At 43.1% G+C, this 19,532-nt stretch overlaps 2 protein-coding genes across 2 annotated transcripts; both read right to left on the bottom strand.

Annotated features, from left to right (window-relative positions):
- Positions 1–963: 963 nt before the first annotated feature.
- LOC123402998 (MAG2-interacting protein 2) lies at positions 964–11,035 on the bottom strand. Its single transcript, XM_045096974.1, has 11 exons — positions 10,865–11,035; positions 10,644–10,722; positions 10,345–10,533; positions 9,460–9,655; positions 9,130–9,353; positions 7,958–8,873; positions 6,188–7,394; positions 5,590–5,949; positions 4,266–5,496; positions 3,840–4,105; positions 964–3,730 (listed from the first exon to the last, which is right to left on the bottom strand). The coding sequence occupies exons 1-11, from the start codon at positions 10,931–10,933 to the stop codon at positions 1,130–1,132; spliced, it is 7,338 nt and encodes a 2,445-aa protein (XP_044952909.1). The 5' UTR covers positions 10,934–11,035; the 3' UTR covers positions 964–1,129.
- LOC123402999 (wiskott-Aldrich syndrome protein homolog 1-like) lies at positions 10,978–11,605 on the bottom strand. Its single transcript, XM_045096975.1, has 2 exons — positions 11,151–11,605; positions 10,978–11,062 (listed from the first exon to the last, which is right to left on the bottom strand). The coding sequence occupies exons 1-2, from the start codon at positions 11,601–11,603 to the stop codon at positions 11,039–11,041; spliced, it is 477 nt and encodes a 158-aa protein (XP_044952910.1). The 5' UTR covers positions 11,604–11,605; the 3' UTR covers positions 10,978–11,038.
- Between the last annotated feature and the right edge of the window lie 7,927 nt (positions 11,606–19,532).

The following is a 19,532-nucleotide window of genomic DNA, read 5'->3' as shown; positions in this document are numbered from 1 at the left end:
AAGCAAGCGAGGATGCTTGAGATGGAGGCAGAGAAGCAAACCAAGATGCTAGAGATCGAGGCAGCCAATGCCAAGACCAAGGCGAAAGAAATGACTCTCGCTAGCATGATGACGGGGGTGAAGATCATGAAGGTGGATCTCAACACCGTGTCGCCAAGGAAGAGGTCGTGGTTCGAGAAGATGCAGGTCGACATGCTCAAGTTCAACGACGAGTGATCTATGTCGTCGAGCGCCATCCTTTTTTTATGATGACAAGTGTGCTGGCATGACCACGGTCGCAATGACGTGATCGAACTCATGTTCCTTTTTGTGTGCTGGCATGTGTATCGACCGCTCGAAAGTACGCCAACATGAACTAACAAGTGTACTGGCATGACCACGGTCGCGATGACGTGATCGAACTCATGTTCCTTTTTGTGTGTCGGCCGCTCACAAGTACGCCATCATGAACTATTTTTTGAAGCTATCATTGTATGCCGGCATGAACTTTGGACGACAGCATGGTCACTGTCTTGATCTACTTTTCAAATTTGTGCGCAGACATAAAATGGATCACGGATATTAGACGCACTGCCGACTCAAATCTTAAACAGGCCGGACGTCGAGCGGGCGGACATAAAATGGATCACGGATATTGGACGCACTGCCGACTCAAATCTTAAACAGGCCGGACGTCGAGCGGGCGGCCAATCCAAACGGACAAAAGCATCGTCCGTTTGGGTCGACGCGTTGCAGTTGATCTAAGCTCCTCGATTGAGATATATGGAAAAAAATGTATGGAACTGCTTTCGATTCATCATATACTGCAACTAACATGTAACAAAAGTGAGAGAAAAATGCAACTGATGTATGAGCGTGAAAGCGAGAGAGAAATGCAACTGATAAATACTGTCGTTTAAAGATTCAACTAGCAAAGAAAGTGCAGTGTGAAATATCGAGTATATACAATAAATGCACTGTAAATTCCAATCGAGTAACAGAAGATTGCAGTATCTCTTGACTTCTCTTAAAAGCATAATTCTGCCACCGCTAGTTTTTAACATTTGTAATATTCACCATGCTACAGTTTACATCGAGTTACACAGGTCCAGCAGCGTTTAGTTAAACAAAAATGTACACCAGACTTTGTCTAAGGCTCTTGGCTCGGAAGGGCTACCAACGCCGCTTGCAAAAGAGAAACCAATTTCAGCCTTAGACTGGACATTGTGCGGCTAATAGACAGCTCGTCTTCAGCGAAAGAGGCGTCGCTCTCTCCCACCTGCTGCTGAGCCTGAGCCTGAGAGACCTGGCCTTCCAGGTAGCGCCGCAAACCAGGCTCGATGACATCTATCAGACCAAGAGATGCGGGTGTGTGCATCCATCTCGAGACGATGAACCCGGCCAACAGATGCTGCCCTTTGAGCACCAGCTCAGATATGAAGCACGGGAGCAGCACCTTACCAAACAGCAAGGACTTCTGATTCATCTTAGATTCGGCTTCCCAGTGTGCGCAGAGATCGCGCTGGAACGACCTCGCGAGTTGTCCGACGAGGTGGCATGTGTGAGAGAAGAGTTTCGAGTAGCACTCTTCTCCAGCCATCTTATGCAGGGCTCCGGATGACAGGACCAATGCCAGCAGCTCTTGGTCGTCGGCATTCGATGAGGTGGACGCAGTTCCTTCCCTGATTTTCGCCTCGACCGTCTGCAGGCACTGCAGCTGTGGAGCTTCGTATGGGAGCAGCAGCATGATTTTGAGAGCCATGAAGCAGTTCGGTGCTGCGGAAAGGAGTTCAAGCAAGTGGTGTGCTTCTTCGTCCTCTAGGAACCTGCTATGCTTTGAGGATGCTCGATCTAGAAGCTCAATGATCTTCTGGAGCTCACCAAGCCCAACAAGTCTTCTGATGATCTCCATCCAACAACTGTGGAGAGGATGGACAGATAATGACGACACACCATCTTGCTTTTGCGCTGGATTCTCCAGCTCTTCTGGTAGGGCCTCCCAGCCATCATCCCATCCATCACTCCAGTCACTTGCTTCTTTTGGCGAATCCTGAGGCTGAACATATTCTTCTTTTGGTGAAGAGAACAGTTGCTCCCACTCTTCTAGCACTGCTTCCAGAACAGCAACACTCTCAATAGAAGAAGTACGTTCCGACAAATGTAAGAAGCAAGATACTGCAGAGTCAAGACTCGACAAGTTTTCGGGCGTGATACTAGCATCTGGCAGAACTGCAGTGATCATCTGATTAGATCTGAGTGCCACTAGACTCGCTGTGATGCTGCAAGAGGGAGTACTGCCCTCATCAGCTATGGAATCACTTGTTCCAGGCTCATACCATGATTCCCAGGGCTCAACCTGGGAAACAATCTCATTTGGAAGGCTTTTGAGATTTCTTCCTGTAATACACTGCATCAGTTGCAGGGCATATACACGTAGTTGGCTACCTAGCTGCATGTTCTCAGAAAAGGTTATCAACTTTCCCCAGACACCAGATCGGATCATTTCAAGAGAACCGGCGTGTTCCCCTATTGACTGGCTCAATGAAGACAGTAGTTTATGAAGCAATGCCTGAGACTCACAAGAGCCTGAGACCAGATCGGACAAACAGTCATCTGTCGAAGCACCATAAAGCTCTAAGAGGTCCAAAGGATTCCTCGAGTCTGCATTCACACTTTCCAGATTTTCCTGTCCTCCATGGTACACTTCAACTACAGTTTTGAAAGCACATCCAGAAAGAATCATAGCTCGGCAAAAGTGTGATGTGTCCGTTATCATCTCACTGTTAAAGCCAACTCGTACAAACATGGAGACGGCATCCCAACCTTGATGCACTGTTATCTCATCATTTATTAACAGCTGTCTGAACGCACTCATGCAGTGAGTTAACCGATTTGAATCCAGGTAGCCTGTCCTTTCATATGAGCTAGCATCAATTGACTGCCTTGGTATGTCGTCAACAAGTTTAATCCAAAGCGTTATCAGCATACAGAGAGATTCCTTCCATGAAGGTTCCTGTGGTTGGCTTCTTGCTAAGTTGCAAGGGAAACATAGTGTGCAATACCTTCCAATGATGTATGAAACATCTGTGGCAGGAAGAGTTTGGATATGCTCCTTGCAACTATCATAGTTCAACTCAATTTCACAAAGAACTGCTTGTAACTTTTCACAATCTGTGCTGTTTGATCGTGCTTCATTGCGGCCTTCTAAAGATGCCAACATGCCAAGAACATAATGCTTGTAAACACCTTGGCGTGATATAAGACCCTTAGCATGTACATCAACATACATACTCACAAGAGCTTGTACCATATCAGCTAGAGCACTGACGGTTGAGGAATGGACATTCTTGCATACTTCTTCATTGAAATGGTCAAAGTTCAGATTATCCAGGCCAGCAACGTTTTTGTAGTTTAAGCCATCGATGAAACAGACTTTCTTGCACTCTTCCTCAAGGACCTTGTAATACTGAAATGGCTCAAGCTTATGTGTATGAACATGTTCTTGGTATGTCAATTCTATCTTACCAGTCCTCTTAATATACGAATGACATGCTGAAAGGATGCCAAAGATGTAGGAGAGGCGCTGCTTATTATACCCATCGATCTCTGGGTAGACATCTGAATAAATCATATCAATCACCCCCTTAGCTGATTTGACAATATCCTCCCGGAATTCAGAAATTTCATTCAGAATATCATCGTTATCCCAATATTCAGAGACAAGAGCACAGCCCAAAAATCGTAAAAGCACCTAAAATTAATCAAGAGATGATATAGATATCAGATATGAGAAGCTTACATCACAAGGAAACTAAAACATAAGATGTTTCTGTACAGATAGCAGCCCTGTGGAGATATACCTCAGTTCGCTGCAAGCCATAGTTCTCAGCTATCTTTACTGCTTCCTTTAGTATATGTTTTCTCTCCAGCTTTACGGAATCAACAAAGGAGAAAACAGCCTTTTTTATATAGTTAGCATCGCCAGATAAGAATCGAGACGTGTCTATATCAGGCAGTACATTTTTCAGCATTCTTGCTTGATCAGCCATTCGTTTCTCATCTTCCAACTTTGATTTCCACTCTCCCCAGTAAGTGGCATGTGCCATATCAATCTGGTCTAAATCATCTGATCAAAGTAAAAGTAAAGAAAAGTGAAAATCATGTAAATGAATAGTATCTCATGGAAAAAAGAACACAGAATATTGGACTAGATAAATATTCAGAAAATAAACCGAGGCAGTGATTCTGCTATTGTCTTGATATACCGTTGTCTTTAATGCACCTACCTGAATCTATCGAGGTAAACTTCTCATGGAATTTTTTAAGCAGGAGATTTCTCCTCTGTTCAGGAGTAGAACATTCTTTCTTCAAACTGTTGAGGGAGCTATACGTCATTCCTACATTCATTATGCTACTAATCTCTTGATAACATTCTCGTTTTTTGAGCTCTTCCTCTATTATTTTCACTCCATTGAAAGGGTCCATGAGATTCAGAAGAATTGAACAGGAAAGAACATAATCATCTTCATCAACGGGAGGCTCCATTACAGACTTTGCAAGAAACATGATTAGATCATCACTGGGAGCAAGGTTATTTACACCTAGCCAATATATGATGCTATTTATTGCTTCCGTTTTTGTTGAAAATCGATATCTCCTGATGGGATGATTTGTCTCCGAAGAATGTTTGTTACCATCATGCACCTCATCATTAGACAACTTCAAAAGCCATGGCAATTCCAGTGCAGAGAAGGACAATAGTTTCCTATTTTCTGCAAAAGTAGATTCCCGACTATATGTATCATCATTTGTGAAGTCCATGCAAACCTTTGATAGCGTTTCTTTAGCAATTGCCACATGATCATGCTCTCTATCATGGCTAACGCCTTCTCTCAGGTCAAGTATGTCTTGCACACTTTGCACAGGAAGAGGTGTATATGTAGAGCCATCAACAAAGAAATTGGGAGGGTTTGTTCCTGTTGATACCATTAATTGTTCAAATTTATCATGGACATCAAGTTCCTTCCAAGCATTCAATAGTTCCCCTACAGATTCTTCATCACAATGGCTGAGGGAGAAGCCCAATAGCTTTTCGCGGGTACTTGTATCCAAATTGTCAAGCTGAGGACCTCTTGCAATTGCAGCACATAAATCCCAGACTTCACCATGACCCTTTTTAGTCAAATTTAGACAGAGATCAAAGGCTAGCTGGAGGTCACCATTTACCACTGCTTCTCTAGCAATAGCCTCCTCGACAGCAGCTATTTCTTCTTCACTTCTTAATCCTAGTAGTTTAGCAACATCAATAATCTCTTCAAAATGAAGATATGCCCCTGTTTGACTCGTAATCACCATACGGATGATCTCCATAGGATCCTTTACCTGTCTGAACTGAACAGGGAGGATAGTCACCCCTAGATAAGGAAGTCTGACAGTTAGAGCATCAATTATATCAGTTTCCACTTGAACATTTTTGCTGTTTGGTAACAGATTTAGGCATTCCCTAGCCTTCCAAATCTGCAAATGATTGTGCAATCCAAGTTAGTGTTGATCAGTGACAACATACCGGTTTGTATTTGCATGAAAGACAATTTGGTGAAATGAACTTACTTCGTTGCAGGACAAAGTTGAAGCTGAGAAGAAATACTCCCTTGCAGCTTGGATAACGAGATTTTCAGCTTTTTCTGTGGACAAAGAAACTGCACTAGTACCTCCAAGATAGTTCCTGGCTAGTGAAAATTTACCAGCTTTTAGAAGCCCCCTAATGAATTCAGCCAGCATATATTCTGAATCAAGAAAAGGAAATGCCTTCTCTTGGAAGAGCTTCAAATCACGCCACATGTTAGCCCACTCATTGTCCGACCGAACAGGTTGACGTCTACCAAATTTTGACAGGATCAGACGTATAAGCTGTTTTACATTCTTCTCATCTAAGTGAGCAGCAAGGAAGAAATGTGTTGGCTTTGGTACCTGCCAAAGTAGGACATGTTTCAACACAAATAATGATGTAACCAGTTAATCACATCCAGGCATCCTACCACTCAAAACTACTAATAACTTAAGCTTCGTAGTTTACTGAGGGATCAAAGCAAGTTAGCATTGTATGCATGCCTATGTGAAAATAAATAGATGAAGGAACCCAATGAGATTTAGTGCAATGTCATATAGTTGATTTAAGAAGCAAACTTTTTTTGAAGGGATACAGTACCTGGTAATAAGCAAAGAGCCTCCCTACTTCTACGTGACCTTCAGCAACTTTTAGCATCTTCTCCCGCATATCAAGGGATTTTATGTTATCAAATTGGTAGGCCGTTGAATCATTGCAATAAGAATCCCCTGAATTATCACTCAGACGAGACAAGATATCAGCACACACATGCTGCATGTCATCACAGGAAACCACACAAGTGCCAAGAGCTTGCTTAGCATCTTTCGAACTGAAATCTTCTTCACTAGCCAACAAAGATTTCTCTCTCTTTGTCTTATGGAGTAACTTTGACAAAATTGGTGACATGGTATTCCACTGGTTAGTTGCAGAGCATACATAAATGCAGCAAATAGCAGTTTCTACCATCTCATTAAGATCCTTGAAGAGCCCACAAATTGGTGACTCCCCACAGCCATTTTCAATAACAGACAAGCAAATGGACAGCTCATTTTCAGTAGCAACCTCTTTCATCCATCTAGTCAGGTAGGATTCTTCTTGTTTGTCAGCATTACTTGACGAGATCAAGCGCAATCTCTTATTCATAAAAGGGATAGCCATATCATTTAATCGCTGAACAACTGTATCATCTTTGGCTCCTTTCAGGATGATTTTAAACTTTTGATAGTCAGGCAAATCTTCCCAGGTTGCAAGGTTCATTATAAACTCATTCGACTCATCAGAATATACAACTTGGTAGAGGTATTTCATATCATCAAGGAATGACTGCAGCTCCACTATTCCCTTTTGACATGCAAGCTCTATCATGGCAAGACAATTTTCCAGCTGTCCACTTAGGCAGTCAATGTCCCTAGCTCGGCTCCTGTACCACTCCGAAAGTTCAGAGACAGATGGCCATAAGAAACCAGTTGAGTGCTTTATAAGTATTTCTGTTTCGACCTGTCCCCTCTTGTCCAATTGAGCAGGAGAAATGTTTATATATGATGCCATCTGTTTGCATTCAACCCAATCACCATCTCTTAATATTACAATACTAGGAGGATATTTCCCAGGAAGCAACTGACTATAAGTCTGTACAGCAATAGTCTCTGGAATCGCAGACAGAACACGTAAAATGTCAGAAGAGATAGTATATGGATGGCGCTTCATGAGAAGATTAAGGGCTCCGATTTTGCCACTTTCAGCTAAAGCAATAGCAGTATCAACAAGGGGTGCCAAACGGAACTTGCTATATTCGCCAGCTGAGAACCTAAATAGAAAGAACAACACATTTAGCTGCAAGAAGTCCGTAACTCTCATGTGCAATCAACTTGCGAAGTGTTTTTCCATGAGAGCTAACACTACTGTGCTGTGAAGTTGGAAATTGACATTCTGAAGTGAAAAAATCAACCTATAAGCATACATGTTCAAGTCACCAGCTAAACTGGAAAAATCACAAAGCATTCACTTTAAGTTTAACTACCTATTATTTTCCCTTTTACTTCATGTAAACAAACCAAGATCCAGCTTGGCATTACTTTGTGCTCATTTAGGAATTGCAAAAAAAGTGACAGGCGTAATTGATTTGCTCGAGGAATAAATCAGTATTCAAAAGTATCTATATTCAAAAGTATCTATAGCCCGTTTTAAAATATTGCATTGAGACTCAAAATAGCCAATACATGTATGATGGAGAAAGTTAAATTGATTCTATTTGTACACTTTTGCAGGATCAATATGGCTCAACAGCTGGAGCATAGTTCGAACACTTCCAATGTGAACTGACTGCATTTAATATGCAAAGAGAAAATTGTAAAAATGGTAATAACACACCTTCCCATATTAATTCCCAAGAATGTCTCCAGCAAGTCATTGTACCACAATAAACGAAGCCTAATGATACGACTCTCCCATACTGAGCCATCACCACTATTATCTGGCTCCGAAAACTTGTAACGGTCTGTTATACGAAAGCCAAAAGAAAATAGGGCTTTCAAAGCCGCTTCTGTAGGTCCAACTTTATTCACACATTCTGACAATACAAATGCTTGGTCTTTGATGTTCATCAAGTATGACTGTATATCATGAATATCTCCAGCAGAGTGCAGCCAGCATGCTTTAAGCACGTCATCCTTATCTAGATTATACTGGGAGGCAAACTCCAAAGCCTCCTTTTGTCGATTCTTCCTGATGAGAACGGAGTACATCTCCAGTACTGTAACTTTGGAGAATGATACGAGACTCCAGAATATTTTATCCATCTCAGTGTGTTGATGATCCCCAGGAATACTATCCATTTGTCTGCTAGATTGCAAAACAAATGCATACCCTTCAATAGCCTTTGCCTTTTCCAACAGTGGTGTAGATAAAACAAGGTCACCTTTTGAAACCACCATATCCTCATCAATATTGTACATGCTAATCTTACCATCTTCCTTTACTATTATGATAATATTATCTGTCCACCAACTGATATCCTTCACACCAATCAGGTGGGTTCCAGCACCACTCCCGTGAGGATGAAGCGAAACAGAGCGCATATTACCATCGAGCACAAAGATATTGACAGAACCATTAAAATCCAACGTAGCAATACACTTGCCCTGAGGTGAAATTCTGACTTTTGGAAGTGGGAGCAAGGTTTTTCTATCAGTAGGAGGTGAAAACACCCCTTCCAACTGCACACTCTGGAATGAAAGTCTAAGTTCCAGATATCCATCGAAATGCAATAGATATAGAAAATATGCTCCTAAAACACAACAAAGGAAAAAGTTAGAAACAAGGGTTCCCTAAAAACAACTGCAACCTTGGGCAGTAGCTTTTGGTGTTTACAATCCACTATAAAAATTCTTGTAGGATACCCCAGAAAATCATGATATGTTCTTCGAGGATGAAAATATTATATATACAATGGTCATCTAATGCAGAACTTCCCTACATATGCTATATAGTGCAAAACAGATATCTAGTGATGGATGTAGAAGCAGAAAACAGCAAAGGTGTACCGGAACAGCCATTGGAGCTTGACGAGAGACCGGAATCTCCAACTAGGACCACCAATGAATGATCTTGATGATAATCAACACACGACAAACTCTGAGGTAACTGAGGAGACCTAGTTGACGGCATGTCTTTAGTCACTATAGAAACTTGATATAAAGTTGCCTCTGGTTCTTGAGTGTAATCAAATTTATGGACCTTGCAATCAGTAGTAAAAATGTAGAAACCCCTACAAAATTTAATAAGATCATATTAGCTATTGCCAAAATATTAGCAACAATGACAAGTGGCATCTTTAAAGGAAAGGCTCTTAACTGCAAATAACAGAGAATCACCTTTGTGAACTTGAAGCATCCTGCACAAGCAAATCAATGATAGGAGAAGATAGCTTCAACTGATTGCTTGTTCTCCTAGTTAACATATCTCCATTTTCTTTTATCAGACACAGTGAGCTTGAATCATCAACCACACCAAAAATGCCTTGGTCCTCCAGCCAGGCCCCATTTGTAAAAGAGGTCATTCTATTATTATCTGACCAGACAGAATTGGACATACTTGTTAAACTATCATATCACAACAATTTTAATAACTCCCATGCATCATAATCATGTGAAACTAATGCAGAACAATGCATATGAAACAGTACTGCAAGATGCACTGCCATTTTTATGAAACAAAATTGCAGATCAAAGAAAGCAGATCGGACTGTCTGTGTGTGTGGCATTTTTTTTGGCATCAATGGCAATGATAGAAAATTAAAATCTACTGCTACGGCTCCTAAGCTCCATGAAGTCTGAATTTATACAACATTTTTTAGGAGATTCAAAAGTAATAACTTCTGCGAAACATGTGATTATGAACAAATAATAGCAAGATGTTCAGGGACAAAAAAAACTTACAATAGGAGTTCAAATTTTCTTCCTGAATACTTAGCATGAAAAAAAATCTACCCAGATTCTTTAAAGCTCATCACCAATCGTGAATAACACTCTAATTCAAAACTACAAGCATGAAACATATTGCCAAGACAAAAGCAAGACAGCTTAAACAATTCCCAGTGTAAGCTAATGTCTAAGAATGCAATGTATGAGCATCACAGATTCACAGGTATAACATTTCGCAGAAGGACTTGTACCAGTAAGAGCTTGTGCGGTTTTTTCCAATGAATTATACTAGACAATACTCGATGCAATGTGGGAACAAGTAGGAAGTTCACTGACTTGTATATATGCCGCAGGGTGATTCATAGCCGTCGCTCTTTCTCAAGATATAGATGCGGTTCCCAATAGCTACAGCGACATACTCAGCATTCCGCGAGACGAACAAGGATGCTGCATTTTCCCTCTTCCTTCGCTTACTCCCCCCAAGAGTGCTGTACCTAGTCCACCTCTCCCTGAGCTTGCTTACGCCTTCCAAGGCGGTAGCAGCAAGTGGAAGCTAGTTGTTAGGAGCCTTTCCTGGATGGATATTTGGAGGCTTTGAAACTGATTCGAGGGTTATAAGGGGTAAAAGATCCAACCTTGGAAGGAGAGATACGAAAGGACGCCTCCTCCTTCACCTGAACTGCCACCGCTCGAGCGAGCGGTTTCATCTCCTTCCTGCGGTTGCAAGAATTACATAAACAGCAGAAATAACAAAACAAAACAAAACAAAAATGCAGCGAACATGTTTAGCCCCTGAGGTGATGCAAAATCTGGATGGATGGATGGATGGATGGACGGGTTCGACTTCCACACTCACACGAGGGATTTCGTGGGATCCTGACGCATGGCGACCGATCTCGTACAGTGCGTCGACTTCCGCCCCCATCTCTCCGGCGCCGCCCGAGATCTCCGATTTGGAGTTCGAGCCCAGGAGCAGGTTTCTTCTTCTGGAGATTTGATGGTTCCCTGACTTGGTTAGCCTTCGATCTTCTCAATCAAATTTCACCTCACGAACCTAAGGTTTAGACAGAAAGACAATTTGTAAACTGAGATTTGAAAGAAGGGAAAAGAGAAGGGGAAAAAAAGAAGGAGCGGGGACTTGCCGGTCGCCGCTCGTCGGAGTCCAACGCCGGGCGGCGAGGTCCTCTCCCCGTCGGCCGTCTGGACGGAACGGATGAGCGGGCCCGCCTCCCTTGTGCGGTTCGGGACAGAGGCGAGAGACGGCCCGGCTGCACCAGCGAGCAGGCCGGCTTCCGGGGGAGGGGCGCCGGAGGCGGGGTCGCCGCCGAGCTCGCGCCGCTGCACCTCCAGGTCGCGTCCGAGCTCGCACCGCCGCTGCAGTCCACCTCTGGGTCGTCTCCGAGCTCGCGCCGACAAGGAGGGAGGGAGGGAGGGGGAGCACGCCGCCGCCGCCGTCTCCTCCGGGCCGTTGCGCCGGGATCGCGAGAGGGGGTCGGGTCGGGCCGGGATTTTTTTTCCGAGATCGTGTCGGGGCCCGTGTAGTCTCTAACGGTCCCGACCTGGGCTAGCTTTGGGTTAAGAGGCTTTGGGCCCATCTCCGTGACCATATTGAGAGACTCCGGACCGAGCCCTCCTGCTCGGAAAATCCTATATGCGCTCGCTGCTTCCAATTGTGGAAGCTTCGGTGGCGTGAGGGATGGACACAGTGGACCGGCTTGTTTAGCGCGTTTGACAGATTCCGGCTTTAGAGCATCTCCAAGACGCGCAAAAGGGACGCGCGTGGTAAACCGTCATCTTAGCGTGCGCGAGACGGAATGGCGCGCTCCAGCGACGACGGGAAAACAGCGCGCGCGGTAACCAGTTGCGCGCGCGAAAAGGCGGCAGCTCGCGCGTCATTTTTGCCGCACCGCTTCGCGCGCGCCTATAAAAGCGCAGCTCTGCCGCTTCCTCGCGCCGCCACCGCTCCACTCTCTCTCTCCATCTGCCTCTCGCGCCACCGCCGCTCCAGCGCCCCGCCCCCGACGCGCCACCATGTTGCCGCGCCGCCGTTCTGCGTCCGGCTACCGCGGCGTCCGCGAGCGCCCCAACGGCGGGTTCTACGCCAAGATACGCTCTGGCGATCTCCGGCTTAGCCTCGGCACGCACGACACGGCGCACGAAGCCGCGGCGGCGTGGCGCCTAGGCAGACCGCGCCGCCAAATAAACTTCCAGGACGTCTACACGCTCCAGCAGGCGTTAGACGTCGCCCCGCCGCCTCGTGTAAACTCCGCACAAGACCGTGCAGAGCACACTGCGCGGCAGCGCCGCCTCCTCGTCGCCCAGGAGGACGAGCGGGTCATGGCGGAGTGGCGCCGGCGCCACCCGAAGGATGTCGCCTACGAGCAGAGTTATTGGGCAAGGCGCCGCGAGGAGGACACGCGCCGGCGCCGCGAGGAGCGGTTGGACAGGCGTCGGCGGAAGTCATTGGCGAGTGCGCAGGCTGACCTCGTCAATGCAGGCGGGAGCTCCTTCTTCACTGAAGAAGACGAGCGTTGGTTCGACATCTGGCTGTCAACCTCTGACGACACCATCGACGATGAAGATGGTGCAGATGATTGGAGCGACTGGGATTAGTTTTTATGTTTTCAAACTATCTAGCACCGAATTATCTATCTATGTTTTCCAACTACCTATCAAGTTGCAATCTATGTAAAATAACTTTGTATGCTTTTTATTTTAATGCAATCTATTTAAAAAATGGTTTGCGCGCGCTGCATTTTTGGTCACTGCTGGAGCGGCGCGCGCGCTGCATTATAGCGCGGCTGCTGGAGCATGCGCCTAACCCTGCACTAAACCAGCCGAAGCGCGCGCGACAAACACATATTTCGAGCGCGGCGCGAAGCGCGGCTGTTGGAGATGCTCTTAGGAACCTTTTACACCTTGCAGACGGGGTTTTCTGGTTTTACAAACCTTCTAGAAGTTTCTCTCAATAGGTTTTTTTCTTTATCATTTTTATTTATTCTTTTCTGTTTATTTTTTTCGTTTATGTTTCTGTTTCAAAAAACGTTCTGCATTTAAAAAAATGATTTTTTAAAAAATGTTCCGAATTTATTTATTTTTTGTATTTTTCAAAAATTGTTCTCGGTTTCAAAATTTATTCTTAAGATTCAAATTTACTCTCGGTTTCATAATTTATCCTTAAGATTCAAAAAATGTTCGCGCTTCCAAATTTGTTCATTTTTTTCAAAAAATTATTCTCAAGATAAAAAAATGTTCGTGCTTTAAAAAATTATTCGTGTTTCCAAAAAAAATTATGCATTTTCAAAATTTGTTCTCAAAATTCAAAAAATGTTCGTATTTTAAAAAGTTGTTCACGCTTTCAAATTTGTGCAAGGTTTTTAAAAATTGTTCTCTGTTTCAAAATTTTGTTCTCAAGATTCAAAAATGTGCGTGTTTTTAAAAAAACACGCTTTCAAATTTGTTCACAATTTTTGAAAATTGTTCTTGGTTTCAAAATTTGTTCTCAAAACTCAAAAACCTTCCATACTTTAAAATTTTGTTCGCGCTTTCAAACGGGTTTTTCTAAATTGTTCTCCTTTTAAAAAAAATGTTCTCAAGATTTAAAAAATGTTCGACTTTTGAAAAATTATTTGCGCTTCACAATTTATTCATGATTTTCAACGTTGTTCTTCAAATTCATAAAATGTTTTTGCTTCGAATACGAAAGGAAAAGGAGAAAATAAAGAAAAACTAACAAAAAAAGAAAAAGGGAAAGGAAATAAGCACAAACGGAAAAAAAATAGAAAAAATTTATTGGATTTTTTGGAAAAAGAAAGGTAAGTTGGGCTGGCTGAGTTGGGGCGAGCCCCTATGCGTCCCAACTTGTCCCTGCCGCAACGAGTGGCAGATAGGACTCCCCTCCTGCTCGGCATACACACATTGTAAGCCGAGTGCACAAAAATTGTCTAGTCTTTGTCCATAAACCAAGCCTAATTTACAAGGTGCTCAACATACACGATTGTAAACCGAGTGGACAAATGAAAGGCCGCTGCTACAACTCATCCGACTGATTTCCTGACAAAATCAATCGGGTCGTCAGCCGTTCGATGCATCCTCGGAACCGTGGTATCAGGTCAACGCTAGCAATGGTCGCATCGTCCTCGTCGGCAGCGCAACGACACTATCGACGATGTTGCACTGCAACAACTACCCGGTTGCAACGCAGCGACACTGCGCCAATGATGCCACACTGCAGCGACTGCCCAGATGCAGCGCACTTCAAGGGTGTCGGTGAAGTTCCAATGCAGCCATCGATGAAGCTCCAATGCATCACCACCCACTATAGTGCAGCTTCTGGCTCATCGGTGAAGCTCCATTGTAGCGTCGGTGGAGCTATTGCAACTCTGGGCGATGCATTGTAGCGCCGGTGGAGCTTCATTGCAATTCCGGACAATGCATCGTAGCTCTGGACGCTGCCGATGAAGCTGCATCGCTACAACACCTGGAGCCGTCGTCGACCACTCCACTGCAACACCACCTTGTGCATGCGGCTGCGACGGCGACGGGATGCTCTGGGCGCCGTCGGTGAAGCTCCATTGCAGCGGTCGGTGAAGCTTCATCGCAACGCCATAGATGTTGTGATTGACCGGCGTCAAACCTCTTTCTCGATTTTGCAACAGCGGTGGAGCGGTGGCCAACGTAAAACCTCTCTATTGATTTTGCAGGGGATAGCGGTCACTGCCGGAAGCGTCTCCCCATGGCTGGCGCGGCGGACAGAAAAGAGAAAGAGGAAAACGCGTGGAGGAGAAAGGCTCGTAGAGAAAGAAGATAAGATTGAGAGTGTGGTGCGGTGGGCAGGCCCCACAAAGGCACATGTCAAGCAAAGGAGACGGTTTATGAGTGGAAAGATCAGTCAGTAAATTTTAAACAATTTTTCCAAATAAAAACACTTGGCAATAGAAGCGTACTCACGTAAGACACATGTACATCGAATACTCGGACTTTTAGGGCCTGTTTGGAACTGCTCTGTTCCTTAAAATTCAACTCTGCTTCAGAAAAGACAAGCCAAACAAGTTAACTCCACGATATGCCGCTCCGCAAAAAAAATTAGAATCTGGGGTAGAACTTCAAAGTTTTTATGAAGCTCCTGAGAGGGTGCTTAAAAAAACTCTAGAAGCTGGAGTTAGGGGAAATTACCCACCACTGCCAACAGTAAGTGGATACCCCTTCATTTCTTTCCCCTCAACCAATCAGATAGATTCTTTCCATCAGATTTTTTATTTTTGAAGCTGGAGCTAGATGGAAGCCAAACATTCTTTTAATAGTGCTATAGCTTCAGCATGAAATTGTTTTAAAGTGAATTTGATGAAGTGAAGCTAATTTTGATGAATTGAAGCAGTCCCAAACATGCCTTTATTTGGGGCGGTATGCGTCGGAAAACCAACCATGCACATACCCCCTCCCGTGCGCACCCTTCTGGGCTGGCCCATGCGTGGGCCGGATCCCCTCTGTTTTTTTTTCAATAATTTGGGATATCAAATAGTTCTAAATTTCAAAACAGTTGCAAACTTTGTTTTTTCTATGAATTCAAAAAATGTTCATGATTTCAAAAAATGGAAATTCAAGAAATGTTCATAAATTTGTAAAAACTGTTCACAAATTTAGATGATCATGACTTAAAAAAAGTTCATGATTTGAAAATGTTCATGAAATTGAAAATATCCATGATTTAGAATAATGTTCATGAACTTTCTAAAAAATCATGAATTCAGAAAATATTCACGTTTTCAAAGAATGTTACAAATTTAAAATGATCATGATTTAGAAAATAGTTTATGGATTAAAATAATGTTCATATTTTTAAACGTTTTCAAGATTTTAAAAACTATTTAAGAGAATATTCATGATTTTTTTAAATAATCGCTATTTTCAGGAAATGTTTATGAGATTAAAAAATATTCATGATTTCAAAAAATCACTATTAAAAACACGTCCATAAATTGAAAAAACAAGAATAAAAATGAATATGGAAAAAGGAAAATAAAATAAATAAACAAAAAGAAAACATGAAAGAAAAAGGGGAAACAATAGAATGAAAATAAAGAAAGAATGAAGAAAACACACAAAAAAGGGTTGAAACCTGGAAATAGATCTGTGCGTTCAAAAACACGCGCCAACGGGCAGGGGGTACGCGTGCTGTCACTAACGACTCGTGTGTCAAATAGGATTCCTCCCAGAGTACAGTACATGTAAAGTTACTCTTGGCATAAGCATTTTTCTCGGTGTATTCGAAGAAAAGAACTTTGCCTACATGTGAGTGTCGGCAAAATTAACTTCCACGTGGTGAGTTGCCGCCACTATCTAATTTTCATGGTTGAAAAATGCATCAAACGATCAAAGAGTATGTAGAAAAGGCACCATTATCATCGAAAATTCGTTTCTGAGAGGGAGCTCAGCTGAACATGTTATCTTGTCCGTTGGTCTTTATAGGGATGCGTGTGTACCATGTATTCCTGAGCCGTATGCATCCAATTAATGTATTTAGAACGTATTCAGATGTGGGTCCCACACAATAAAGTGCCCTCCAACCACTGCGCCGTAGCGGGATAGGAAATTTGCGGATGGATCGGCTGTATTTCTGAGTCAGTAGCGCCACCAACTTGTCCAAATAGAACTGCGCATGACGAGTCTGCACGACGCCCGAGAACCATTGAAACGAATGGGTCTGGCTGCTCAACATCCGCAGTCATTTTCAGCAAATGAAATTCTAGTCAGAGCGTTTTTCTGAAGACAAATTCAAATCATCGGAACAAACATTTGTCTAAGTGTTTCATGTGGGCGCGTCCCCATTATCTGGCAGTAATACAAATATGCATGCAAAATACAGTGATCTGGCTTTGCATGATCTGCTAATATATCAGTATACATGTTGAATGTGGGCATGATCGTCATGATATGCTGTGGAAACACTACGTATGGGCAGTTTAATCCTAGCACCATAACCAAAAAAAAAAACCAGAATAACCAGCTCGCTGAAACACTAATAGTGATAACTATACCTATTTGGACATGGGTCCTACAAGAGATAACCATGGATTCATAAGCATTTTTTTTCTCGTATACCTGCTGTTAAACACTGGGTTCAGCTCTTCAGTGGAATGGAAATATTCAGTACGCGAGTGCTTTCGCTTCGAATCGGCATGCTCAGCAGCGCCACCATGTTGTCCAGCTGTAGCGACCATCAGAATCAACGGAACTTGCTCATAAACACTTCCCGGGAGCACTCTCAACGGGAATTATACGGGGTGCTCGGCAAATCGGAGAACAGTCGGTTAGGGGGCCGTGTTTGCTAGTCTCCGGATCGAATCCAACAGAATAATAGCGGGGGCACATTACCTGTCTACCGGATCCGGCAGGAATTCGAGCCCGTTGTTGCGTAGGCCTGCAATCTGGGCCATACTAGTCGCCGACGCCGTTCTTTCGCCTACCGCCGCCGAGCTCGTGAGGAGGAGAAAAAGGGGAAAGACGCCTAATCAGCAGGAGTATCTATTAGTCCACCGCGATTCCGCGCACCGGCTGGAAGCATTAATTCAGCCATTGGCAGTGTTGTCGGCAGCACACGGCGACGACACGATTCCGATGTTGGTCCGAACCCGGCACCGAGTACTTTCCGGCGACAGCAACAACCGACGACGAACGACGACGACGAGCGACTTGGTACGATAAACCGACGAGTTCTTCCGTGGGTACACGCTGAAAGCAAGCTAGCCAAAGTACCAGATTGATCTGGCTGGTAACTCGCGAACGTGATATAGCTAGCTAATTAGCCTTAAGCTAGTAGACAATCTCGCCGGAAGCCTGTCGCTCTAATTCACGACAACATGGGACACGCCGAGTTGGCCAAAGGCTCATATCGAGTCTTATACTTTTATTGCTTTTTGATCTCTGTGTCTCACGGTTTTTACAGGAATCATTACATGTATATATATAGAGGCTAGACTAGATAGCACCAAATCGATACAGTGACTAAAACTAATCCTACTCGGTCACGTACATGCAAATATTAGGTGATAGTCAGGTATCCTATCCGTACACCTGCGTACACATGTATGGGAGAAATCCACGTCGGGTTTAACTCCAACATCAGACCCCCCGTGCAGAATTTGGTGACGGAGGCGACCCACGGCTCGGGTTGTCACCCTAACCTCGTTTTCAAACGCGAAGCCCGCGGACCGCCATACGCTACTGTTCACCTATGTATTCTCGTCTACCGCACCTTTTTCTCTTCACCGTATATGCTTTAGAGGACCCACTAGCGCACATCCCCAGACATGGACGAACGTCCAGGATACCATGTTCAGATAGTCCCACTCTCAGTAACGCCGCTCTCCCATTATCATAGTCCTCACAAGAGAGCTAATAGAGCTACGCCTATCTTGTTGAAGGCATTTTTGACATGATTATAACACCTTCTTTGAAAGATACTCCCTCCGTTTCTAAATATAGTTTTTTTAGAGATTTTAATATGAACTATACACAAGTGTATATAGACATATTTTAGAGTGTAGGTTATTTCATTTTGCTTTATATGTAATTTATATTAAATCTCTAAAAAAATTATATTTAAAAACGAAGGAAGTAGATTTTAATGAAACATGTAGGTAGCGTGCATGATGTTGAGAATGGACCAACATGCACTAGAGAAAAGCTTTTTTCGGACGGAACGACTGCCATGTAGATGGTGAAGTCCTCTCCACCTATAAGCTGATGGCAAGTGTTAACACATATATTTCATATGGTTTGCTATTTTTTAGTCACTTGAGAATCTCTTAGCGCTCATTTGATGCCGAGAACCATTGATCCAATATTAAGATCCATGCATGGTTTCACATGTTCTTGTTGGGAATAAATACTTCATGTTTTGCACTTGAACAAATTGCTACAACATGATGACAAACATTTTGTAAATATATAAAAATAGGTTTTTAAAGTCAACTGAGAAGTAAAAAAACAATTCAACGGACCGAGGTGATGCTATATTTTGCTACTAGATAAACTAAAAAATTATCGTGAACAAAATAGACTTGTATGAAAGTATGTAAAGATGATCAAGACATAAGATTATCTCAGTCGATTGTGGGTGCGGACATGTCCGGAAAATATCTAAACGATTTCTTTGCTCATTTATTCATTACTCAATCGGGTTTCACGACCTTGCCTGGTTTCATGCACAGTTCCCACAAGTTTTAGATCATTTCAATAACATTTCAAACATATTTACCATAATTTGAAGTTGGTTTGCAACTTGTTTACCATAAGTGATGATATTTCTATGTTCATCAATGATTTATGTTCATCAATGATTTTTTTAAGCGATACTAGTTTTATGTGGGTTGTCATTACTATACGTGAAGTTATTTAGAAATGAAATACAAAATGTACACACATTTTGACTTATTACCAAACCTAATTTACTAGATACATTTTTCAATGATTCAATTTATAACCTGATCATTTCTATAAACATGCTTAGACACTAATACACT

Source organism: Hordeum vulgare, chromosome 6H (assembly GCF_904849725.1).
Source record: "Hordeum vulgare subsp. vulgare chromosome 6H, MorexV3_pseudomolecules_assembly, whole genome shotgun sequence".
Taxonomy (NCBI): Eukaryota; Viridiplantae; Streptophyta; class Magnoliopsida; order Poales; family Poaceae; genus Hordeum; species Hordeum vulgare.
This window is presented reverse-complemented; position numbering and strand designations above follow the sequence as displayed.

Coding starts and splice junctions, on each gene's coding strand:
- LOC123402998 (XM_045096974.1), bottom strand. CDS start 10,933: ATGGGGGCGGAAGTCGACGCACTGTACGAGATCGGTCGCCATGCGTCA. Junction 10,723..10,864: donor GATCCCACGAAATCCCTCGT/GTGAGTGTGGAA, acceptor TTGCAACCGCAG/GAAGGAGATGAAACCGCTCG. Junction 9,656..10,344: donor ACCCTGCGGCATATATACAA/GTCAGTGAACTT, acceptor CTGTCTGGTCAG/ATAATAATAGAATGACCTCT.
- LOC123402999 (XM_045096975.1), bottom strand. CDS start 11,603: ATGGGCCCAAAGCCTCTTAACCCAAAGCTAGCCCAGGTCGGGACCGTT. Junction 11,063..11,150: donor ACTCCGACGAGCGGCGACCG/GCAAGTCCCCGC, acceptor TCTAAACCTTAG/GTTCGTGAGGTGAAATTTGA.